The 17,120-nt window shown below is 48.4% G+C and overlaps 1 protein-coding gene across 2 annotated transcripts in view; it reads left to right on the forward strand.

Moving 5' to 3' along the window:
* Positions 1–16,504, forward strand: part of LOC107395170 (serine/threonine-protein kinase BRSK2) — a 31,075-nt gene extending 14,571 nt beyond the window's left edge. Inside the window, exons 6-20 of one of the 2 annotated variants that reach the window (XM_015974479.3) lie at positions 300–333; positions 469–537; positions 2,685–2,831; positions 5,815–5,846; positions 6,290–6,454; positions 7,125–7,222; positions 7,349–7,499; positions 7,919–7,979; positions 8,669–9,260; positions 9,527–9,575; positions 13,148–13,271; positions 13,352–13,453; positions 13,678–13,786; positions 15,950–16,039; positions 16,116–16,504. In XM_015974479.3, the coding sequence (XP_015829965.3) occupies positions 300–333; positions 469–537; positions 2,685–2,831; positions 5,815–5,846; positions 6,290–6,454; positions 7,125–7,222; positions 7,349–7,499; positions 7,919–7,979; positions 8,669–9,260; positions 9,527–9,575; positions 13,148–13,271; positions 13,352–13,453; positions 13,678–13,786; positions 15,950–16,039; positions 16,116–16,330 (2,038 nt within the window). In that variant the 3' untranslated portion in view covers positions 16,331–16,504. The remainder of the gene's footprint in view (positions 1–299; positions 334–468; positions 538–2,684; positions 2,832–5,814; positions 5,847–6,289; positions 6,455–7,124; positions 7,223–7,348; positions 7,500–7,918; positions 7,980–8,668; positions 9,261–9,526; positions 9,576–13,147; positions 13,272–13,351; positions 13,454–13,677; positions 13,787–15,949; positions 16,040–16,115) is intronic. The other variant, XM_015974480.3, reaches the window with a different exon arrangement.
* Positions 16,505–17,120: the final 616 nt, after the last annotated feature.

Below are 17,120 nucleotides of genomic sequence, written 5' to 3' on the forward strand. Positions count from 1 at the left end.
AAGAACGTCGGAGCACACGTGTAACGTTCCAGGATGATCAGATCCACGGCTGAACAGTTTCTGACTTCAGGCAGAGTCATAGAGCTATCGCAGTCAACCGGCCAATCAGGGTGGAGCTCATTTAATATTCGTGTATTTGGTCATTTATCAGGGCTCCTGGCACAGGTTGACCTTCTTGTGTTTTCTAGAGGCTCTAAGAAGAGTTCCCAACTGTAAAAGCCCCTTTAAGGTGCAGTACCCTGCACTGCCACAAGGGGCTCTGCTGCTCCTCACATGAGTCTCTCTCTCTCTCTTCATAGATCCCCTCATTATGCCTGTCCAGAGGTCATCAGGGTGAGTGCACGCCCTCTCGGAGCTGTGTGTGTGTGTGTGTGTGTGTGTGTGTGTGTGTGTGTGTGTGTGTGTGTGTGTGTGTGTGTGTGTGTGTGTGTTTCCATGTCCAACTCCGTGTCCTGTTGTATGTTTCAGGGTGAGAAGTATGACGGTCGCAGAGCTGACGTCTGGAGCTGTGGAGTTATTCTGTTTGCTCTTCTCGTGGTGAGAACTTCTTCTTCTTATTTAAAATTTCTGGTTTAATTTGCTGATTCAACCAATCAAATCAATCAAAATTTATTTATGAAGCGCTTTTCATGCAAATTCAGCTCAAAGGGCTTTACAATAATAAAACAACCAGACAGCAGTCGGTTTCCCACCCCTCCCACACACACACACACACACACACACACACACACACACACACACACACACACACACACACACACACACACACACACACACACACACACACACACACAGATTCACATAAGAGATCCCCTTTGTATCTCCCTCCTCCCACCTTCAATCCACACACACACACACGCACGCACAAACACACACACACACACACACGCACGCACGCACACACACATATGCACACACACAATAGAGAAAGGGCAGCTGGCTGAGTGCAGATGTAATAGATATATAAAGAAGACGAAAACGCCATCAAAGGAGCCAACGGCACCGGGAGCACCAAGACTGGCAGCAACCGCCTTGGCAAGAGTAAACATGGGAAGCACCCGGCCGCCACAGCCCACCGCTGCCCCCGGGGCTACCGGCCGCCCCCCCAGAGGAAAGACTAGTTTAATAATGAGACTAAGATAACAAGTTAAGAAACAAATTAATCATAAACAGCTGATAAATAAAAATCTAAATAAAACACACTGATCAAAGATGACCAAGTAGAAACATATTAAATTTATACAAATATTGTACAACAAAGTATTAAGACTGGTTAAAACTGATAATTATATCAAGTTAAAATAAATATATAAGAAAATATGTGTTATTTAGTTGAGTGTAGTAAGTAATAAACACTGATAAAATATATAAAAGATGGTAAAACAGGCTAAAATAGATCATAATCACTTAAAAGCTGTACTAAAAGGGTGAGTCTTGAGCCTGGCCTTAAAAACAAGAACACCCTCTACGGCCCTGAGGTCCTCTGGCAGACTGTTCCAGAGGCGAGGGCCATAAACCTGGAAGTATGCCTCGCCTTGGGAGTGTGTCCTGACTTTTGGAATGACGAGGAGATGGCTGCCGGAGGAGCGCAGGGACCGCGAAGGCTCGTGTTTATGAAGCAGTTCCGAGAGATGAGAAGGCCCAAGACCATTAAGACGTTTAAAAACCATTAAAACCAACGGAACGCCAGGCTGTGAGCGTTAACGTTTCTGTGTAACCGGTATTATTAACTCCGTTCCTGCTTGTTGTGAACGGCTTCATGAACAGCCTTAGTTCACAGAAACAGAGTTTACACCATCGGCACTGAGGAGCTAATGGCTAGTTTTTGTACCGCTAAGGCTAAAGCGAACTGACCTACGCCTCAGCCCCGCCCCTGAACACAAGCAAACCAGTAGCATTCAGCTACTGGTCTCCTCTGGCTGCCCACCTGCATAGAGAAGCGTCAGGATCTGCAGCACTTTAGCCGTTTGTTACTTTATTTGTGTTTTAGGACACAAACGTAGTTAAACCAAGCGCCTCCAGCCGCCACCAGCTGGGTCCACCAGTGGGCTCGGGGGCTGCCACCATGACAGGTACAGAGAACCGTGTGGCCACGGCTCTGGTCAGTCGCCTGGACAATGGAGGTACACAGAACATGACCCAATCTGGCTCGGTGTCCCCCACCGCCCCCTGGAAGCACTCAGCTGCCGATGGAAACTGAAGCTCCTTCCGACAGGAAGCCCCATCAGATGATCCCCACAGACCCTCTCCATACACTTGGGCCCGACAGGTCAAATCAGCATCCTCCCCACCATCTGAGCCAGCTCACCACCAGGTAGTGGTCAGAATATAATCATCCATCCATCGTTCTCCGCTCATCCGGGGTCGGGTTGCAGGGCCACAGCCTCAGCAGGGAGGCCCAGACTTCCCTCTCCCCAGCCACGTGGACCAGCTCCTCCGGGGGAATCCTACGGCGTTCCCTGGCCAGCCGAGGGACATAGTCCCTCCAGCGTGACCTGGGTCTTCATTTAGGTCTCCTCCTGGTTGGAAAACAGGGGGCATCCTAACCAGACGCCCGAGCCACCTCAACTGGCTCCTCTCGATGTGGAGGAGCAGCGGGTCTATTTCAAGCCCCTCCCGGATGACGTGAAACTTCCTTTACTCTTCGTCAGGGTTTTCTCCTCTCTCTCTCTCTTCCCTCTCAGGGTGCTTTACCGTTCGACCACGACAACCTGCGACAGCTTCTAGAGAAGGTGAAGAGCGGCGTTTTTCACATGCCTCACTTCATCCCTCCCGACTGCCAGGCTCTGCTGAAGGGGATGATCGAGGTCTCCGCCGAGAAGAGACTCACGGTGGGACACCTTTAGGCTCGTCTACGACTCAAACTAATGATAATTCTAATTACTGCAGATGAAAACTTTGAAATGGTCGTGTTGGTTAATGTGGTAATCATGAGCTGTAGTCACCAGCATGTCCTCCTGATGAGCTCCTCTGATAGACGCAGCTGCCGTCCTAAAACACCCGCCCACTGCACCACTAGGACCTGCTCTCACTTTGTAAGGGTCAGACCTCCTCAGGGATCTCGTGTTCAACAACCTCCTAACATTCAGAGGTTGGCTGGGATCTTCTCCGCATGAAGAGGGAAACAGTTACAGAAACAGGAGGAGCTTGTTCTCCACGTGGAGCACGAACCAACGGGTAGGAGCGGATGAGAGGCCGCACCGAGCTTTAATGGAGTCTGACACAAGACCTTAGCTGGAGAGGGGGGGGGGGGGGGGTCTGCTATAGCAGGACTTTGTCACAAAGGAGGAGAACATCTATAGGCTGGAGCGCCAGAAGGGGCGGAGCTGCAGCAGGAAGCAGGTATCTAAGTTTTTAGGGCTTTCAGATTGAAGCTCTTGAGATGATTGTGGAGAGTCCTCCATCGTGTCATCGTATTTAAATACTCGGCTGTTCAGAGTGACTTGGCTGTAACGGGCTGATCGAGTCTGCAGGCTGACACGATGCTTCTAAAATGACCATCTGTGAGTTTTAGTCCTTTTATGGTTTGAGAAAAGATTTCTTTCTGTGTAACGACCTTCAGGTTCCCTTCGTTTTCAAAGTCAAGTACGCACTCGCTACAGTAACCGAGTCGTGTGCCAGAGCCAAGTCGTGTGTCAGAGAACTGAGTCGTGTGTCAGAGAACCGAGTCGTGTGTCAGAGAACCGAGTCGTGTGTCAGAGAACCGAATCGTGTGTCAGAGAACCGAGTCGTGTGTCAGAGAACCGAGTCGTGTGTCAGAGAACCGAGTTGTGTGTCAGAGAACTGAGTCGTGTGTCAGAGAACCGAGTCGTGTGTCAGAGAACCGAGTCGTGTGTCAGAGAACCGAGTTGTGTGCCAGAGAATCAAGTCGTGTGTCAAAGAACTGAGTCGTGTGTCAAAGAACTGAGTCGTGTGTCAGAGAACCGAGTCTTCTGTCTGAGAACTGAGTCGTGTGTCAGAGAATCAAGTCGTGTGTCAGAGAATCGAGTCGTGTGTCAAAGAACTGAGTCGTGTGTCAAAGAACTGAGTCGTGTGTCAGAGAACTGAGTCGTGTGTCTGAGAATCGAGTCTTCTGTCTGAGAACTGAGTCGTGTGTCAGAGAACCGAGTCGTGGTCAGAGAACCGAGTCGTGGTCAGAGAACCGAGTCGTGTGTCAGAGAACCAAGTCGTGTGTCAGAGCATCAAATCGTGTGTCAGAGCACCGAGTCGTGTGTCAGAGAACCGAGTCGTGTGTCAGAGAACCGAGTCGTGTGTCAGAGAACCGAGTCGTGTGTCAGAGAACCGAGTCGTGTGTCAGAGCACCAAGTCGTGTGTCAGAGAACCGAGTCGTGTGTCCGAGCCGAGTGGTGTTAGTAATTCAGCAACAGATTTAGTCAAAGCTGTGAGTTCATCAGCTGAGCTGTTGATGATTGGAGCCTGAAACCAGGTCAGTCTGTCTCTCCCTGTCTCTCTCGCCTTGTCTGTCTGCTGCTCGCCTCTGCAAATGCATGCAGCCTCACAGAGAGACACGTTTCCCTCAGTAGTGGGGATTAGAGGACGGCCCCACCATTTAGGAAGCCAAGTCCAGTACAGGAGCATCCTGTAAGCTTCATGCTCGCCTCTTCCTGGTGAGGGAACGGTGAGGTGCTCACAGAGCTGCAGCTGCTCACTGACTCCGCCCCTTTTACATCTTCCTTTTGCTCCTGTTGAGTTAGTGATTGCTGCTGAGACACCAACATTTCCTACTGCAGGGCAAAAAGGAATTTTCTATTCTATTCTATTATGTTCTATTTTATTCTATGTTCTATTCTATTCTATTCTATATCTATTCTGTTCTAGTCTGTTCTGTTCTATTCTGTTCTGTTGTATTCTATTATGTTGTATTCTATTCTGTTCTATTCGATTCTATATCTATTCTGTTCTATTCTGTTCTATTCGATTCTATATCTGTTCTGTTCTATTCTATATTCTATTCTGTTCTATTCTATTCTGTTCTATTCTATGTTCTATTCTATGTTCTATTCTATGTTCTATTCTATGTTCTATTCTGTTCTATTCTATTCTATATCTATTCTGTTCTAGTCTGTTCTGTTCTATTCTGTTCTGTTGTATTCTATTATTTTGTATTCTATTCTGTTCTATTCTATTCTATATCTATTCTGTTCTGTTCTATTTTGTTCTATTCTATTCTATATCTATTCTGTTCTGTTCTATTTTGTTCTATTCTATTTCTATTCTCTTCTGTTCTATTCTATATCTATTTTGTTCTATTCTTTTCTATTCTATTCTATATCTGTTCTGTTCTATTCTGTTCTATTCTATTCTATATATGTTCTGTTCTATTCTATTCTATTCTATATCTATTCTGTTGTGTTCTATTCTGTTCTATTCTATTCTATTTCTATTCTCTTCTGTTCTATTCTATATCTATTTTGTTCTGTTCTATTCTATTCTGTTCTATTCTGTTCTGTTCTATTCTATTCTATTCTATTCTATATCTATTCTCTTCTGTTCTATTCTATATCTATTTTGTTCTGTTCTATTCTGTTCTATTCTATTCTATATCTGTTCTGTTCTATTCTGTTCTATTCTATTCTATATCTATTCTGTTCTGTTCAATTCAATTCAATTCTATTCTATTCTATTCTATTCAAGTGGCCCTTGCCACCTGTCGATCCACCACCGGGGGCAGTAGACCTGTGTGGGACTGCATGTGGCAGACTTGCTGCTCCATCTGGACGCTTTAAGGCCAGACTTGGCTTCGTGTGTGTTTGTGTGAATGACCGATGAGGAGTCAACGAGGGCTCTGATGTTATTAAATGTCTTCTTTTACAGCTGGAAGCGATACAGAAGCACTCGTGGTACCTGTAAGTACATGAACACGCCTCCTCTCCTGGTCTTTTTTCCATCCTGTCTTTCTGTAACACAACTTTATTTGTTTATTATTTCATTTCTATAAATCCTATAAACAGTGTTAGAGTGGACTGAATGGTTGGTCCTGTGGTACCATGTGCCAGACGAGCAGTGGTAGGTTAGCCGGAAGGAGGCGAGGGAAGCCCAAACCACGTTTAACCATAACTTAGAGAACTTTCTAGTGAACCGGGGAGAAAGCTTCACATCCTTGTGGAGCTCCACCGCTCAGCTACATTCAAGTCAGCCGGTGTTCTCTGTAAGGGTTTTTATTTGAGACTTTACTTGTTTTCACATCTAAATGTGTCTCCATTCGCCTCGTCCTTCATCCATGAACTCAGATGTTTGACCTTGATGCTCGTAACGACGCCGTCTCATCCCACTGTCCTCTTCCTGTCAGGGGGGGTCGTAACGAGCCCTGCCCGGAGCAGCCTCCCCCTCGTAAGGTGTGTGTGAAGAGGATCCTGTCCCTGACGGACCTGGACCCAGATGTCCTGGAAAGCATGTACTCTTTAGGATGCTTCAGAGATCGGGTGAAACTCACTCAGGACCTTACGACTGAGGAGTGAGTACGCCCAACATCTCCTCTCTGACCAGACCCTCTCGGGCAAAAACACCAGTGTGCTATTTCCGGGGACCAGAAGTGAGCCGCAGCACAGCTGAGCTTCAGACGACAGAATTTAGAGTCTTACTTCCTGATGCGTGGACATCTCTCTGATTGGCAAACAGCAACACGACTCCACCGCTGACTCTTTCTCTGCAACGTTGATGCTGCATCTCCACTAATAACACAAGCCTGGGGGAGTTCTGCTGTGTGGTGGAGTTGCTAATGCTAATGGTTCGCTTCTACTAGACGTAGATCTGTCAGGATTTTCTAATCCTAGAGTTTCACCGTCTGTTTTCTACCAGAAGCTACTGCAGGAGATAGGCGTAGGACACTATCTTCTATCAGAAGCTACTGCAGGAGATGGGTGTAGGAGACTATCTTCTATCAGAAGCTACTGCAGGAGATGGGTGTAGGAGACTATCTTCTATCAGAAGCTACTGCAGGAGATGGGTGTAGGAGACTATTTTCATGTTCAGCCTGCATGAAACACTCAGAGTGACCCGTTAGAGTCAGAGACAGTCATTAAAAATGGTTTTCAGTGTTCCACACCTTAAAGGACGCAGAAACTTACGGACTTTTTTCATCTAAGTTTTGCTTTTGTTCTTCCTGACGTTCCGCCTGTCTTCAGGGAAAACCAGGAGAAGATGATCTACTACCTCCTGCTGGATAGAAAGGAGCGATACCCCAGCTGTGAAGACGAGGACTTGCCACCTAGGAACGACCTGGGTGAGAGAAGTGTTTTGATTTTTCACCTTTGTTTCCATGATTCTGGTTTCGTTCATCGACTGTCTCGCCCACCAGAAGCCCGCTTCCATTTCCACGTTTGAGTTGTGGTTGTTTTTGTCTCTAAAGACCCCCCCAGGAAGCGCGTGGACTCCCCCATGTTGACTCGGCACAGCCGCTGTGGTCCAGTCAGGAAGAGCCTGGAGGTCCTTAGTGTCACCGATCAGGGGTCTCCCACCCCACCGCGCAGGGCTCTGGATACGAACGCACACAGCCAGAGGTACAAACAGATGCTACAGGTGAGACGGGAAACGTGAGAATCTGGTGCTAAAGTCCACGTGTCAGCAGTCCAGCTCAGACTGAGAGACCATCTAAAGGCTCAGGAACCCCCAGCAGCTGTTCTGGACCCATCAGCTGATCAGAGTGGGACACTAGAATATTCGACCTTTTCACAATATGCCGGAGATGTCGACTGTGGGGTTTTCCTCAGCTGTAAGCCACGATCATCACAGTTAGAACGGATAAACACCTGGATGTGCCTCTCATAGGCTAGTTTCACCTTTGCACCAGATTCTAGTTTTCCGGTTTTCCCTGTAGGTGAGGCGTCCGCCTCGGGCCGGATCGGCTTCAGACACGGCAGAATTTATTCCCTCTGTTGAACCTGGAATATGTTTAATCCCTCTGTGCTCTCCTGCGAAGGTCCCGCTCGGTCAGCGGAGCATCTACCGGTCTGTCCTCCAGTCCTCTCAGCAGTCCCAAGGTAAGAACGTCAGCACAGCTCAGCTCTGCATCCTCTACTCGGTCTTCTAGGGTTGATCTGGGCTTTTCTGGGAACGTCGTCGTGCCCGGCTCTCTGAACAGCCACAGAGTCTCACCAACCTAAAGTTAGCTGAGTCAAACCCAGAGTACGGTTTATCCAGGCTGAGGTTGTTCCAGGAGGATCTGAAGCCGGTAAGATCGGTTCAGCAGAGGATGTGGGCCGTTGTCTGTGCTGACTTTGGTTTACTCCAGTTGTTTATTAGTTTGTGCGTCTCTGATGTCCGATCAGAACAAACAGGTTCTTTTACGAAGAGCCGCTCAGAACCATCTTCTGTAGACGAGGAGGGAAGTCTCGTCTGACTGACATCTACCAGCGGGTCCCGCTTTCCTCTAGAAGCAGCTCTGTGTTCACGTGTCTTCAGTCTCATGCACCAACATCACTTTTGTCCATCAAACCAATTCCCTGTGACGTAACCATAGTAACGGTGGCTCAGTCTGTCCCTGAAACAGTCCCATTCTCATTTCAGACACGTGCTGTTGCGTCATACGAGTGTGTGTGTGTGTGTGTGCACGAGCTAGCCGATTAGGGATGTCCAGATCCATCAGTCATATTTCATGACCATTGCTTCCTGTTCCATCTGTCCACATCCCTCTCCCTCCCTTTTCCCTCTTTCTCTGTCCGTCCATCAGAGTCCAGTCTTCACGTTCAGCCAGTCAGAGGTCCCACCCCCCAGAGACTCCAAAGCAGGAAGTGCCACCGCCCCTCGGCCCGCTCGTCCAGCGCCCGACCCAAAGACCCAGACCTTACCCTCCAAGGGCCCCACCGACCGGCCCCAGCTCCACTCCATGAAGTCCCTCCCCCTCCAGACACCACGCTCGCCTTCCCCCTCCCCCGTGCTGTCCCCCACCCCACGCTTCTTCAACTTCCCCTCTCCATCCGTCTTCAGGTCCAAAAATGTCCACTCGTCCTCTAACTCGTCTGCCACCCCCCCTCCTGTGTCGCAGGTCACGCCGCAGGGCTCACCGCTGCCCACCCCGCTCGGCACGCCCGTGCACCAAATACAACACCCTTCCTCCACCACCCCTCCCTCCTCCTCTTCCTCATCTTCTTCTTCCAGAGTGGATGGAGCGGGCGGGGCCTCGGTGTCGCTCACCCCGCCCTCCAGCCCAGGTGGAAGTGGAGGGTTGTCCAACTCGAGCTCCACCCACTGGAGAACGAGGCTCAACTCGTTCAAAAACAACCTGCTGGGCTCGCCGCGCTTTCACCGGCGTAAACTGCAAGGTGACTACCACGCCAGCCACAAAGATGCCGTAGCCTGCTACGGTTAGTGCCGCAGCTGAGGGCTGAAGCCGCAGTGACTTCCATCGGTGTCACATTAGCCGAGCCGAGTCCAAACGGAGGCTGTGTGCTCCGGCCTGCAGCTGGCGAGCGACTAATGCTTCTGTGATTATCTACAATTAAGGCAACTAAATGAGTCTGTCGTCGAGATTCACCGTCCTGTTCTGCCTTCTCCTCCCTTCTTTCTTCTTCTATGTTTGTGTTTTCAGTCCCTACATCAGAGGACATGTCCAGTCTGACTCCGGAGTCCAGTCCAGAGTACGTACCCTTTCCTTTCTTTTGCTCTTTGGTTCAGGTGACCAGGTGAGACGGCGCGGCATTTGGACCCTTTAGCCTACAGGGGGTGAAGCGCGTAAACCTTTAGTTTCCTTAAGCTCCGCCCAGCGGGGGAAGAGAGGCAGCCGTGAGGGAGCTCGGTGGATTTTAGTTGGTAAAGGAGGAGCAGGTGAATGTGAGGCAGGTAAAAACATAAACCTGGCCTGCAGCGCTCAGCGGGAGAGGTTTCTGGAAAGTTCAAATGAAAGGAGTCATCTCAGTGAGAACAGCACGAGGTAGGACGGTGTTGGCTTTGGCAGTCAGGTTGGTCCTGTTGGGTGCTGAAGTGCTCTGCCCTGAAGACCACTTCACATAATAAGGGCAGCAGCAGATGTAGGTTTGATCCCAGATTCTGCCAGAATATTCTGCTGTTGTGTCCTTGGGCAAGGCACTTTGCCTGCTGGTGGTGGTCGGAGGGACCGGTGGTGCCTGTGTACGGCAGCCTTGCTTTAGTCAGCGTGTCCTAGGGCAGCTGTGGCTACATCGTAGCTAATCATCACCAGCATGTGAATGGATGAATGACTGATAGGCAGCCTAAGTCACGCCCATCTACCTGCGGACCGGACGGTCGGGTCCCTGGAAGAACGAAACGGTGAACGCAAGTCAACGAGGCTAAAACGCTATTTTCTAATTCTGCTTGTTTTGTGCCATGGATTTCATGTATGATGTCCGTGAATCTTAAACACACATTTTGATACCAAAAACTCGCTTATTCTCCAAAGGTGGAAACGCTATAATAGGTGTTGTGTGAAAATAAGTCCAGGACTACAAACGCGCTTCACGAAAACTGAGGGAAAGGGGCTGTAAGTTCAGCAAACTTCAAAATCTTCCTTCAGGAGGAAAGAACCACCATAAATCTGGTCGTGTGGTGAGTAGCAGCCACGCTAGGGGGGAGGAGCTTATGTGGTGATGTCACAAATGCAACGTGTTGATGTCTGATTTGTAGTCATGCTAACAAACTTTTACAAGCTGATAAATCTCAAAGTACGTGACTGGCGTGGTCGAGACACCATCATTAGTTTTCATTGAAGCTGAAGTACAACATATGTGTGATCCAGGGTCGGAGGCAAAGCGGGTCAGAACAAAGCGCTTTTAGCTCCGTTGACTTCCGGAGACCCGTGAGCTGACCAGAAAGGGAGGAGACTTAGGCTCTCTATTGTGTTGTGAAGTGCTGTGTGTGTGTGTGTGTGTGTGTGTGTGTGTGTGTGTGTGTGTGTGTGTGTGTGTGTGTGTGTGTGTGTGTGTGTGTGTGTGTCGGGCCATTTACCAAGTTAACCACTTCTCCCGCCTATTGGCCGAAAGTGGAATTACTGCTGTCGTAAACAACCCTGCAGCAGCCTGCTGTAGCTAGCGCTGGTAGCTATCATTGGGCTAATGCTAACATGAGCTAACTGATTAGCCACGAAGCTAAAAGATCCACACTGTTGGACTGTTACTCATCCAGCAGCAACAAAGCCAGGCCACAACCAGATCGTGGTTTCGTAGCCTCCCCCAGCGACTGTAATCTCTGACTTTTACCTCCAGGCTCCACCATGAATCCAGAAAATAGCTAAATTCTCCTTCTTATTGTGCTTTTTATTGGCATTTGTCAATCTAAAAACGCTAACTGCTATCCTTTATATTAGCTACTGGCACTGTAAACAGCTACTACTGTACAACAGGTGGAGCGCTCCCCCTAGTGTTCCTACCCAAGCCACACAACTGGTTTCAGGTCAACAGAGTGCTGTCCAATGGGAAGTTGATCCACTTAATAAAAACCTTGAATAACACCGACCTTCATTTTGGTATCAGTTCTTTGAAAATGGCTCTTAAGACTTTCTGTGTTTAGACTCACACGTTATTCCTTCAAGTGATTTCTCAGAACCTAGTGTTAAAAACAATCCCACATACTTCTTAGGTGTGTTCTTGCTGTGTCTTTCTAAATCCATGCTTTCGTTCTTTTTTAAACACAGAAACAGTTTTGTTTACCTGTTTGTAGCTACAGTTTCGCCGACGGCTGCCGGCTTCTTCAGGCTGACGCTGATGGTGGCGCGTCACTTCCTTCTCCGTTTATCTGCGGGCAGCAGAGGACGTTGTCGCCCTCTACTGCCCGCTCTCCCCTCTCCGACGATGCAGTCCCATGCGTGGTCCAGCGTGTAAACTCCGTCGTCTCTGTTCATGGTCCCACATCCACGTCTCCTTATCTCGATTGCTTCCTTGATCCATCTTTTGTATTTTTGTTGTTCGGTGGTTATGATCCGTGTGCTGTCCCAGTCCATTATATGGTTTTCTCTTAAGCAATGATCTGTTACGGCTGACTTCTTTATTGTACTTTCTGCTTCTTGTGTGTTTACGATTTGCCTCTTTCTCGCACTCCTTTCTGTGTTCTATTGTTCGTGTATTGAGTTGGCGTCCGGTTTCTCCTATGTATGTTTTATTGCATATTTTGCGTGGGATTTCGTAGATGACTCCACATTTTTGTCCAGCTGATATTTTGTCTTTTGGGTGTACTAGTCTGTTTCTAACTGTTGTGTATGGTTTTGTTGGTGTGTTTATGTTGTGTTTTTTCATTGTTGCTCTTATTTTTTCGGTTATGCCTCTGATGTATGGTAGGGTTATCACTGGTTCTGGTTCTTGTCTTTCTGGGTTTCTGGTTCTTTTCAGAAAGCAAAGAACAACCCAAAAAAAGAACCAGAAACCCAGAAAGACAAGAACCAGAACCAGTGATAACCCTACCATACATCAGAGGCATAACGGAAAAAATAAGAGCAACAATGAAAAAACACAACATAAACACACCAACAAAGCCATACACAACAGTTAGAAACAGACTAGTACACCCAAAAGACAAAATATCAGCTGGACAAAAATGTGGAGTCATTTACGAAATCCCATGCAAACTCTGCAATAAAACATACATAGGAGAACCCGGACGCCAACTCAATACACGAACAATAGAACACAGAAAGGAGTGCGAGAAAGAGGCAAATCGTAAACACACAAGAGCAGCAAAAGAAGAAGCAGAAAGTACAATAAAAAAGTCAGCCGTAACAGATCATTGCTTAAGAGAAAACCATATAATGGACTGGGACAACACACGGATCATAACCACCGAACAACAAAAATACAAAAGATGGATCAAGGAAGCAATAGAGATAAGGAGACGTGGATGTGGGACCATGAACAGGGACGACGGAGTTTACACGCTGGACCACGCATGGGACTGGATTGTCGGAGAGGGGAGAGCGGGCAGTAGAGGGCGACAACGTCCTCTGCTGCCCGCAGATAAACGGAGAAGGAAGTGACGCGCCACCATCAGCGTCAGCCTGAAGAAGCCGGCAGCCGTCGGCGAAACTGTAGCGTCAATAACAGGTAAACAAAACTGTTTCTGTGTTTAAAAAGAACGAAAGCATGAATCCCACATATTGATGCCGTCACTGCCGTGCTTGCATATGGAGAGGGCGTTCATGTATAATATTTGGCGTTGTAATCCCAAGGTTAGATTTGTGTGTGTGTCTGTTCTGTAACCATTGCAGGCTGGCCAAGAGGTCTTGGTTTGGTAACTTCATCAGTCTGGAGAAAGAGGAGCAGATTTTTGTGCTAATCAGAGACAAACCCCTCAGCTCCATCAAGGCAGACATCGTCCACGCCTTTCTCTCCGTGAGTGCAGTCACGCTTTGGCTCACTTTGTGTGTGCAGTACCGTTTGATTCTGGGACTCCATCTTCTTCACCTCCACAGATTCCTTCCCTCAGCCACAGTGTGGTGTCTCAGAACAGCTTCCGGGCAGAATACAAGTCCTCGGGCGGTCCCTCTGTCTTCCAGAAGCCTGTCAAGTTCCAAGTATTGCTTCCTTCTTTAATGTCTAACAGAGTTCCCATTGATGTTGGTGGAAATCACCGAGCTCAGTTCCATTAAAGTTTAACCTGTATCTGTTTTAGGTGAAGACATTTAGGGGTCCGTTCATGTATAAACTCTTGGTTTTAGACCAACCCACTCCAGTTGTGAGCTCTCCTGCTCATGAAGTTTAAAGCATACGTACCACAAAGGTTTGACTTTTTCTGCAGGTAGACATCGCCTACTCTGAGGGAGACAGAGAGCGAGAGAGGGAACGAGCAGAAAGAGAAGGACGACGAGAGATGGGCATCTACAGCGTCACCTTCTCTTTACTGACAGGTGGGAGGCTAAAAGAGAGGCAACCTCGCCTGGACACACAGCAACGACCCAAACACTGACTTTGTTTTATTAAACTCAGATCAAATGAATTAAATCAGTTCAGAAACACAAGACTGTCAGAGTCCAGGTTGTACCAAACACGTGGTAAATTCATTCAGTTAGCCTGTAGGTTGTTGAGCAACGGACAGTTCAGAGGTGGATCATAGCTGACATACCATACGTCCATGCTAAAGGCCGCTAGCTTCTGCGGCTGCAATAGCCTCCTGCAGGTCTAAAATGTCGAGATTTGAGGCTAAAGATCTTGGTAAACGACCTGTATTTGATATAGCGCCTTCTAGAGTCCAGGAACCCCCCAAGGCGCTTTACAACACAGTCATTCATCCATTCACACACACATTCACACCCTGCCCTGTGGCACCCTGACGGAGGCAAGTCTGCCATACCCACCGGTCCCTCTGACCACCACCAAAGTCAAAGTCAAGTCAAAGTCATTTTTATTGTCATTTCTACCACATGTGCAGGACATACAGAGAAACGAAATTGAGTTTCAGTACACACAATTCAAAGATCAGACATACGTGGGTAAGACACATGACAAGAATTGGTGACTGCGGTCATTCGCAACGTGAGTCGCGCTACCTTAATAGATAGATGAAAAGGGTGTAGCATGAGGATAAGTGGGGGTAGGTAAAAAAAGACATAGCAGAGTTAGCCCCAGCGGGGAGTAACTCTATTATACAAAAAAAAAAAAACTCCTTTAAACATGGATGCACAAACAGCACAGATACAACATCAGAGTCCGATGGGGAGGCGGGGATGGGCGGGATCCTGAAGCCTCCAATGGGAGCTGCCACTGCGGCGCATCGACCAGCTGCAGACCAACAGGTGGGAGGGAGAGATAAGGACCAGAGAGCACATTGAAGTTCCCGCAGACGTCTCAATCAGAAGGAAGAGGGTGAAGGTCGGGACACAGCATCTGTCGGCATTCCTCTTTTCGTGGGGGTGAGTTGAGGCAGCCTTGAGAGGCTGCTATGGCGTCAGATAAGAATAAACATGACTTTGTTTAGGGCAGGCAGAGATAATTTTCATCTCCGCCTTTGAGTCTCTAAGTGGTCATTCTTGTCCACCAGTGAAGCCAATTTTACATTCCACATCCCCGCATCGTCCGGCGACCCTCTCCGAGATCAAATCCATCTTGCGTACTAACACAGGCAACGCCGCGAGGACATTGTCCAGCTTACGGTTCACCTCGAGTAACGTCCCAGTCTGTGAGGTCACCGCACGAGCTGCACATTCCGTGGGCACGGGTCGCACTCCAATCGCTCCCGGCTTCCCAAATTTCCAGAAAACCAGATATCCTCCCACTCCAATCAGAAGAAATCCAGTGATCATCAGGCCAAACATCCACAAATCTTCCACGTCCTCGATGGTCAGCTGAGAGAGGCACACGATTCGCCAGACCTCCCAAGAATCGAGTGCATATCCCGATGCGAATGTCCCCTCTGGACAGGTGGGAGCCCCCTTCTCCGTTCTCATCGTAGAAAAAATTTTGTCAATCGCGTTGAATGACCAGTTAATTAAGTCCATATTTCCAAAGAAGAGTAGTGGTTTCAGGAGAAATGCAGAGAAGTGCTCTGTAGGCAGACGGGACAAGAGCCTTGGGGAAGCCGATAAGGGAGCTGAGAAAAAAGCGTCTGTACTCTCTGAAGGCTGAGAAGGAAAAAAAAAAGAAGAAAAAAAAAGGGGCATACAGGCAAGGGGGGGTTAAGCGTCTTGCCCAAGGATACAACGACAGCAACAGACCGAGCGGGACTCAAACCTGCAACCTTCCGATTACGGGGCGAGCACTTAACTCCTGTGCCGCCGCCCTCCTTAACAGATTCGTTTTGATTATTTATTTTTGTTTGCATTTGTCAAAGATGAATGCTTTGTTGTGGAAGCTTAGCTCAAAGTCAGGGAATGTGTTTGGTTGGGGTTAGGGTTAGACTAGGCTAGGCTAGGCTAACCCTAGCATTGGAAAATCACTGAGGGTTGGATGGGAGACGCCGTCCCACACCATCACCTTACCTCCACCAAAGGTGGCTTCCAATCATCCAATCCAACGAAGAGTCAAACTAGAGTGAACTAGGAAGTCTAAAAGTCCACCGGCCTGTTTTCCCGCAGGTCCTAGTCGCAGATTCAAGAGAGTTGTAGAAACCATTCAAGCTCAACTTCTCAGCACCCACGATCAGCCTTCAGTGCAGGCACTGGCAGGTGAGCGACCCCCACACAGGTCACAGGAGTCTATGGCACGACTGTTCCATAACCACACTTACCCTTTGTCTTCCAGACGAGAAGAACGGCCACCTTTCCCGTCAGCCTGGTGGTCCGTCTCGTCAGAACTCGCGGCATTCTGAGGCTGGATCAGATGGAGTGGAAAAGGACCGCGTGGTTGATGGGGTGAGCTCCAGCTGCAGCGGCGGTTCTGCCTCACAACGGCGAGAGCCAGAGAAAGGAAACGCCAGACTCCCGTCGTCGTCCAATGGAACGCAGTCTCATGAATGATCCAACAAGCTTCTCTCTCCTTAACCACCTGGTCACATTGTTTCCTTACTTCCTCTTACACTTCCCACCTTTTTCCCAAGCAATGGGAAAGCGGGGAGGGGTCTGCTTTCGAGCTAATCTATGGATCTGACTCCAAAGCACGTCTGATGTGAAGTCAGGCTTTAAAGGCGCCTCAGCCTCCCTTAGAGTGGTGTCAGAAATACTCCACCTCACCACAGAAGGACCAGAAACCATGACCTCTAGTTGTCTCGCCACTGCAGCCAACCAGGAAAGCACACGACATTTCCACCGCCCAATCACGCGCAACATTTGCTGCAAACGTCGAAGGAAACCTTCAAATCAGTCAGCATGGCTCAGGATGACGTCAGCCACTTCCTGAATGCATCAAAGCATTTCGATTTCGTCATTTCCTGGTCGTCCACCGAGTCGCTGACAGGCTGCTCCTTTCCTCTCCTCACTCTCCGCTTATGGACAACGGTGTTTTCTCACGCAGAGGAACTACGCCAGGTCAAAAGGCCAAGAGTTGCACGAGTTTTGATTGTTTAAAGTTGATTGTGTCCATTAATAATTAGCTGAGCTAATGAGTGAGTGATGAGCTCACCCGGTCACCGAGGAAGCAACAATCTGAGGACGGCTGCAGAGCAGAAGAACAAAGACATAACAGCTCTGAGTATTTCAAAGTAAGACAACTTTTGTTGAAGTGAATGAAGCCCCACATTTATTTTCGAGTTCCAACAATAAAGCTACGATACCACGTTGCCTTTTTCGGAGGAGGAACAGTGGGTAACTG

The sequence above is a fragment of the Nothobranchius furzeri genome, chromosome 12 (genome assembly GCF_043380555.1).
Source record: "Nothobranchius furzeri strain GRZ-AD chromosome 12, NfurGRZ-RIMD1, whole genome shotgun sequence".
NCBI classification, from domain to species: domain Eukaryota; kingdom Metazoa; phylum Chordata; class Actinopteri; order Cyprinodontiformes; family Nothobranchiidae; genus Nothobranchius; species Nothobranchius furzeri.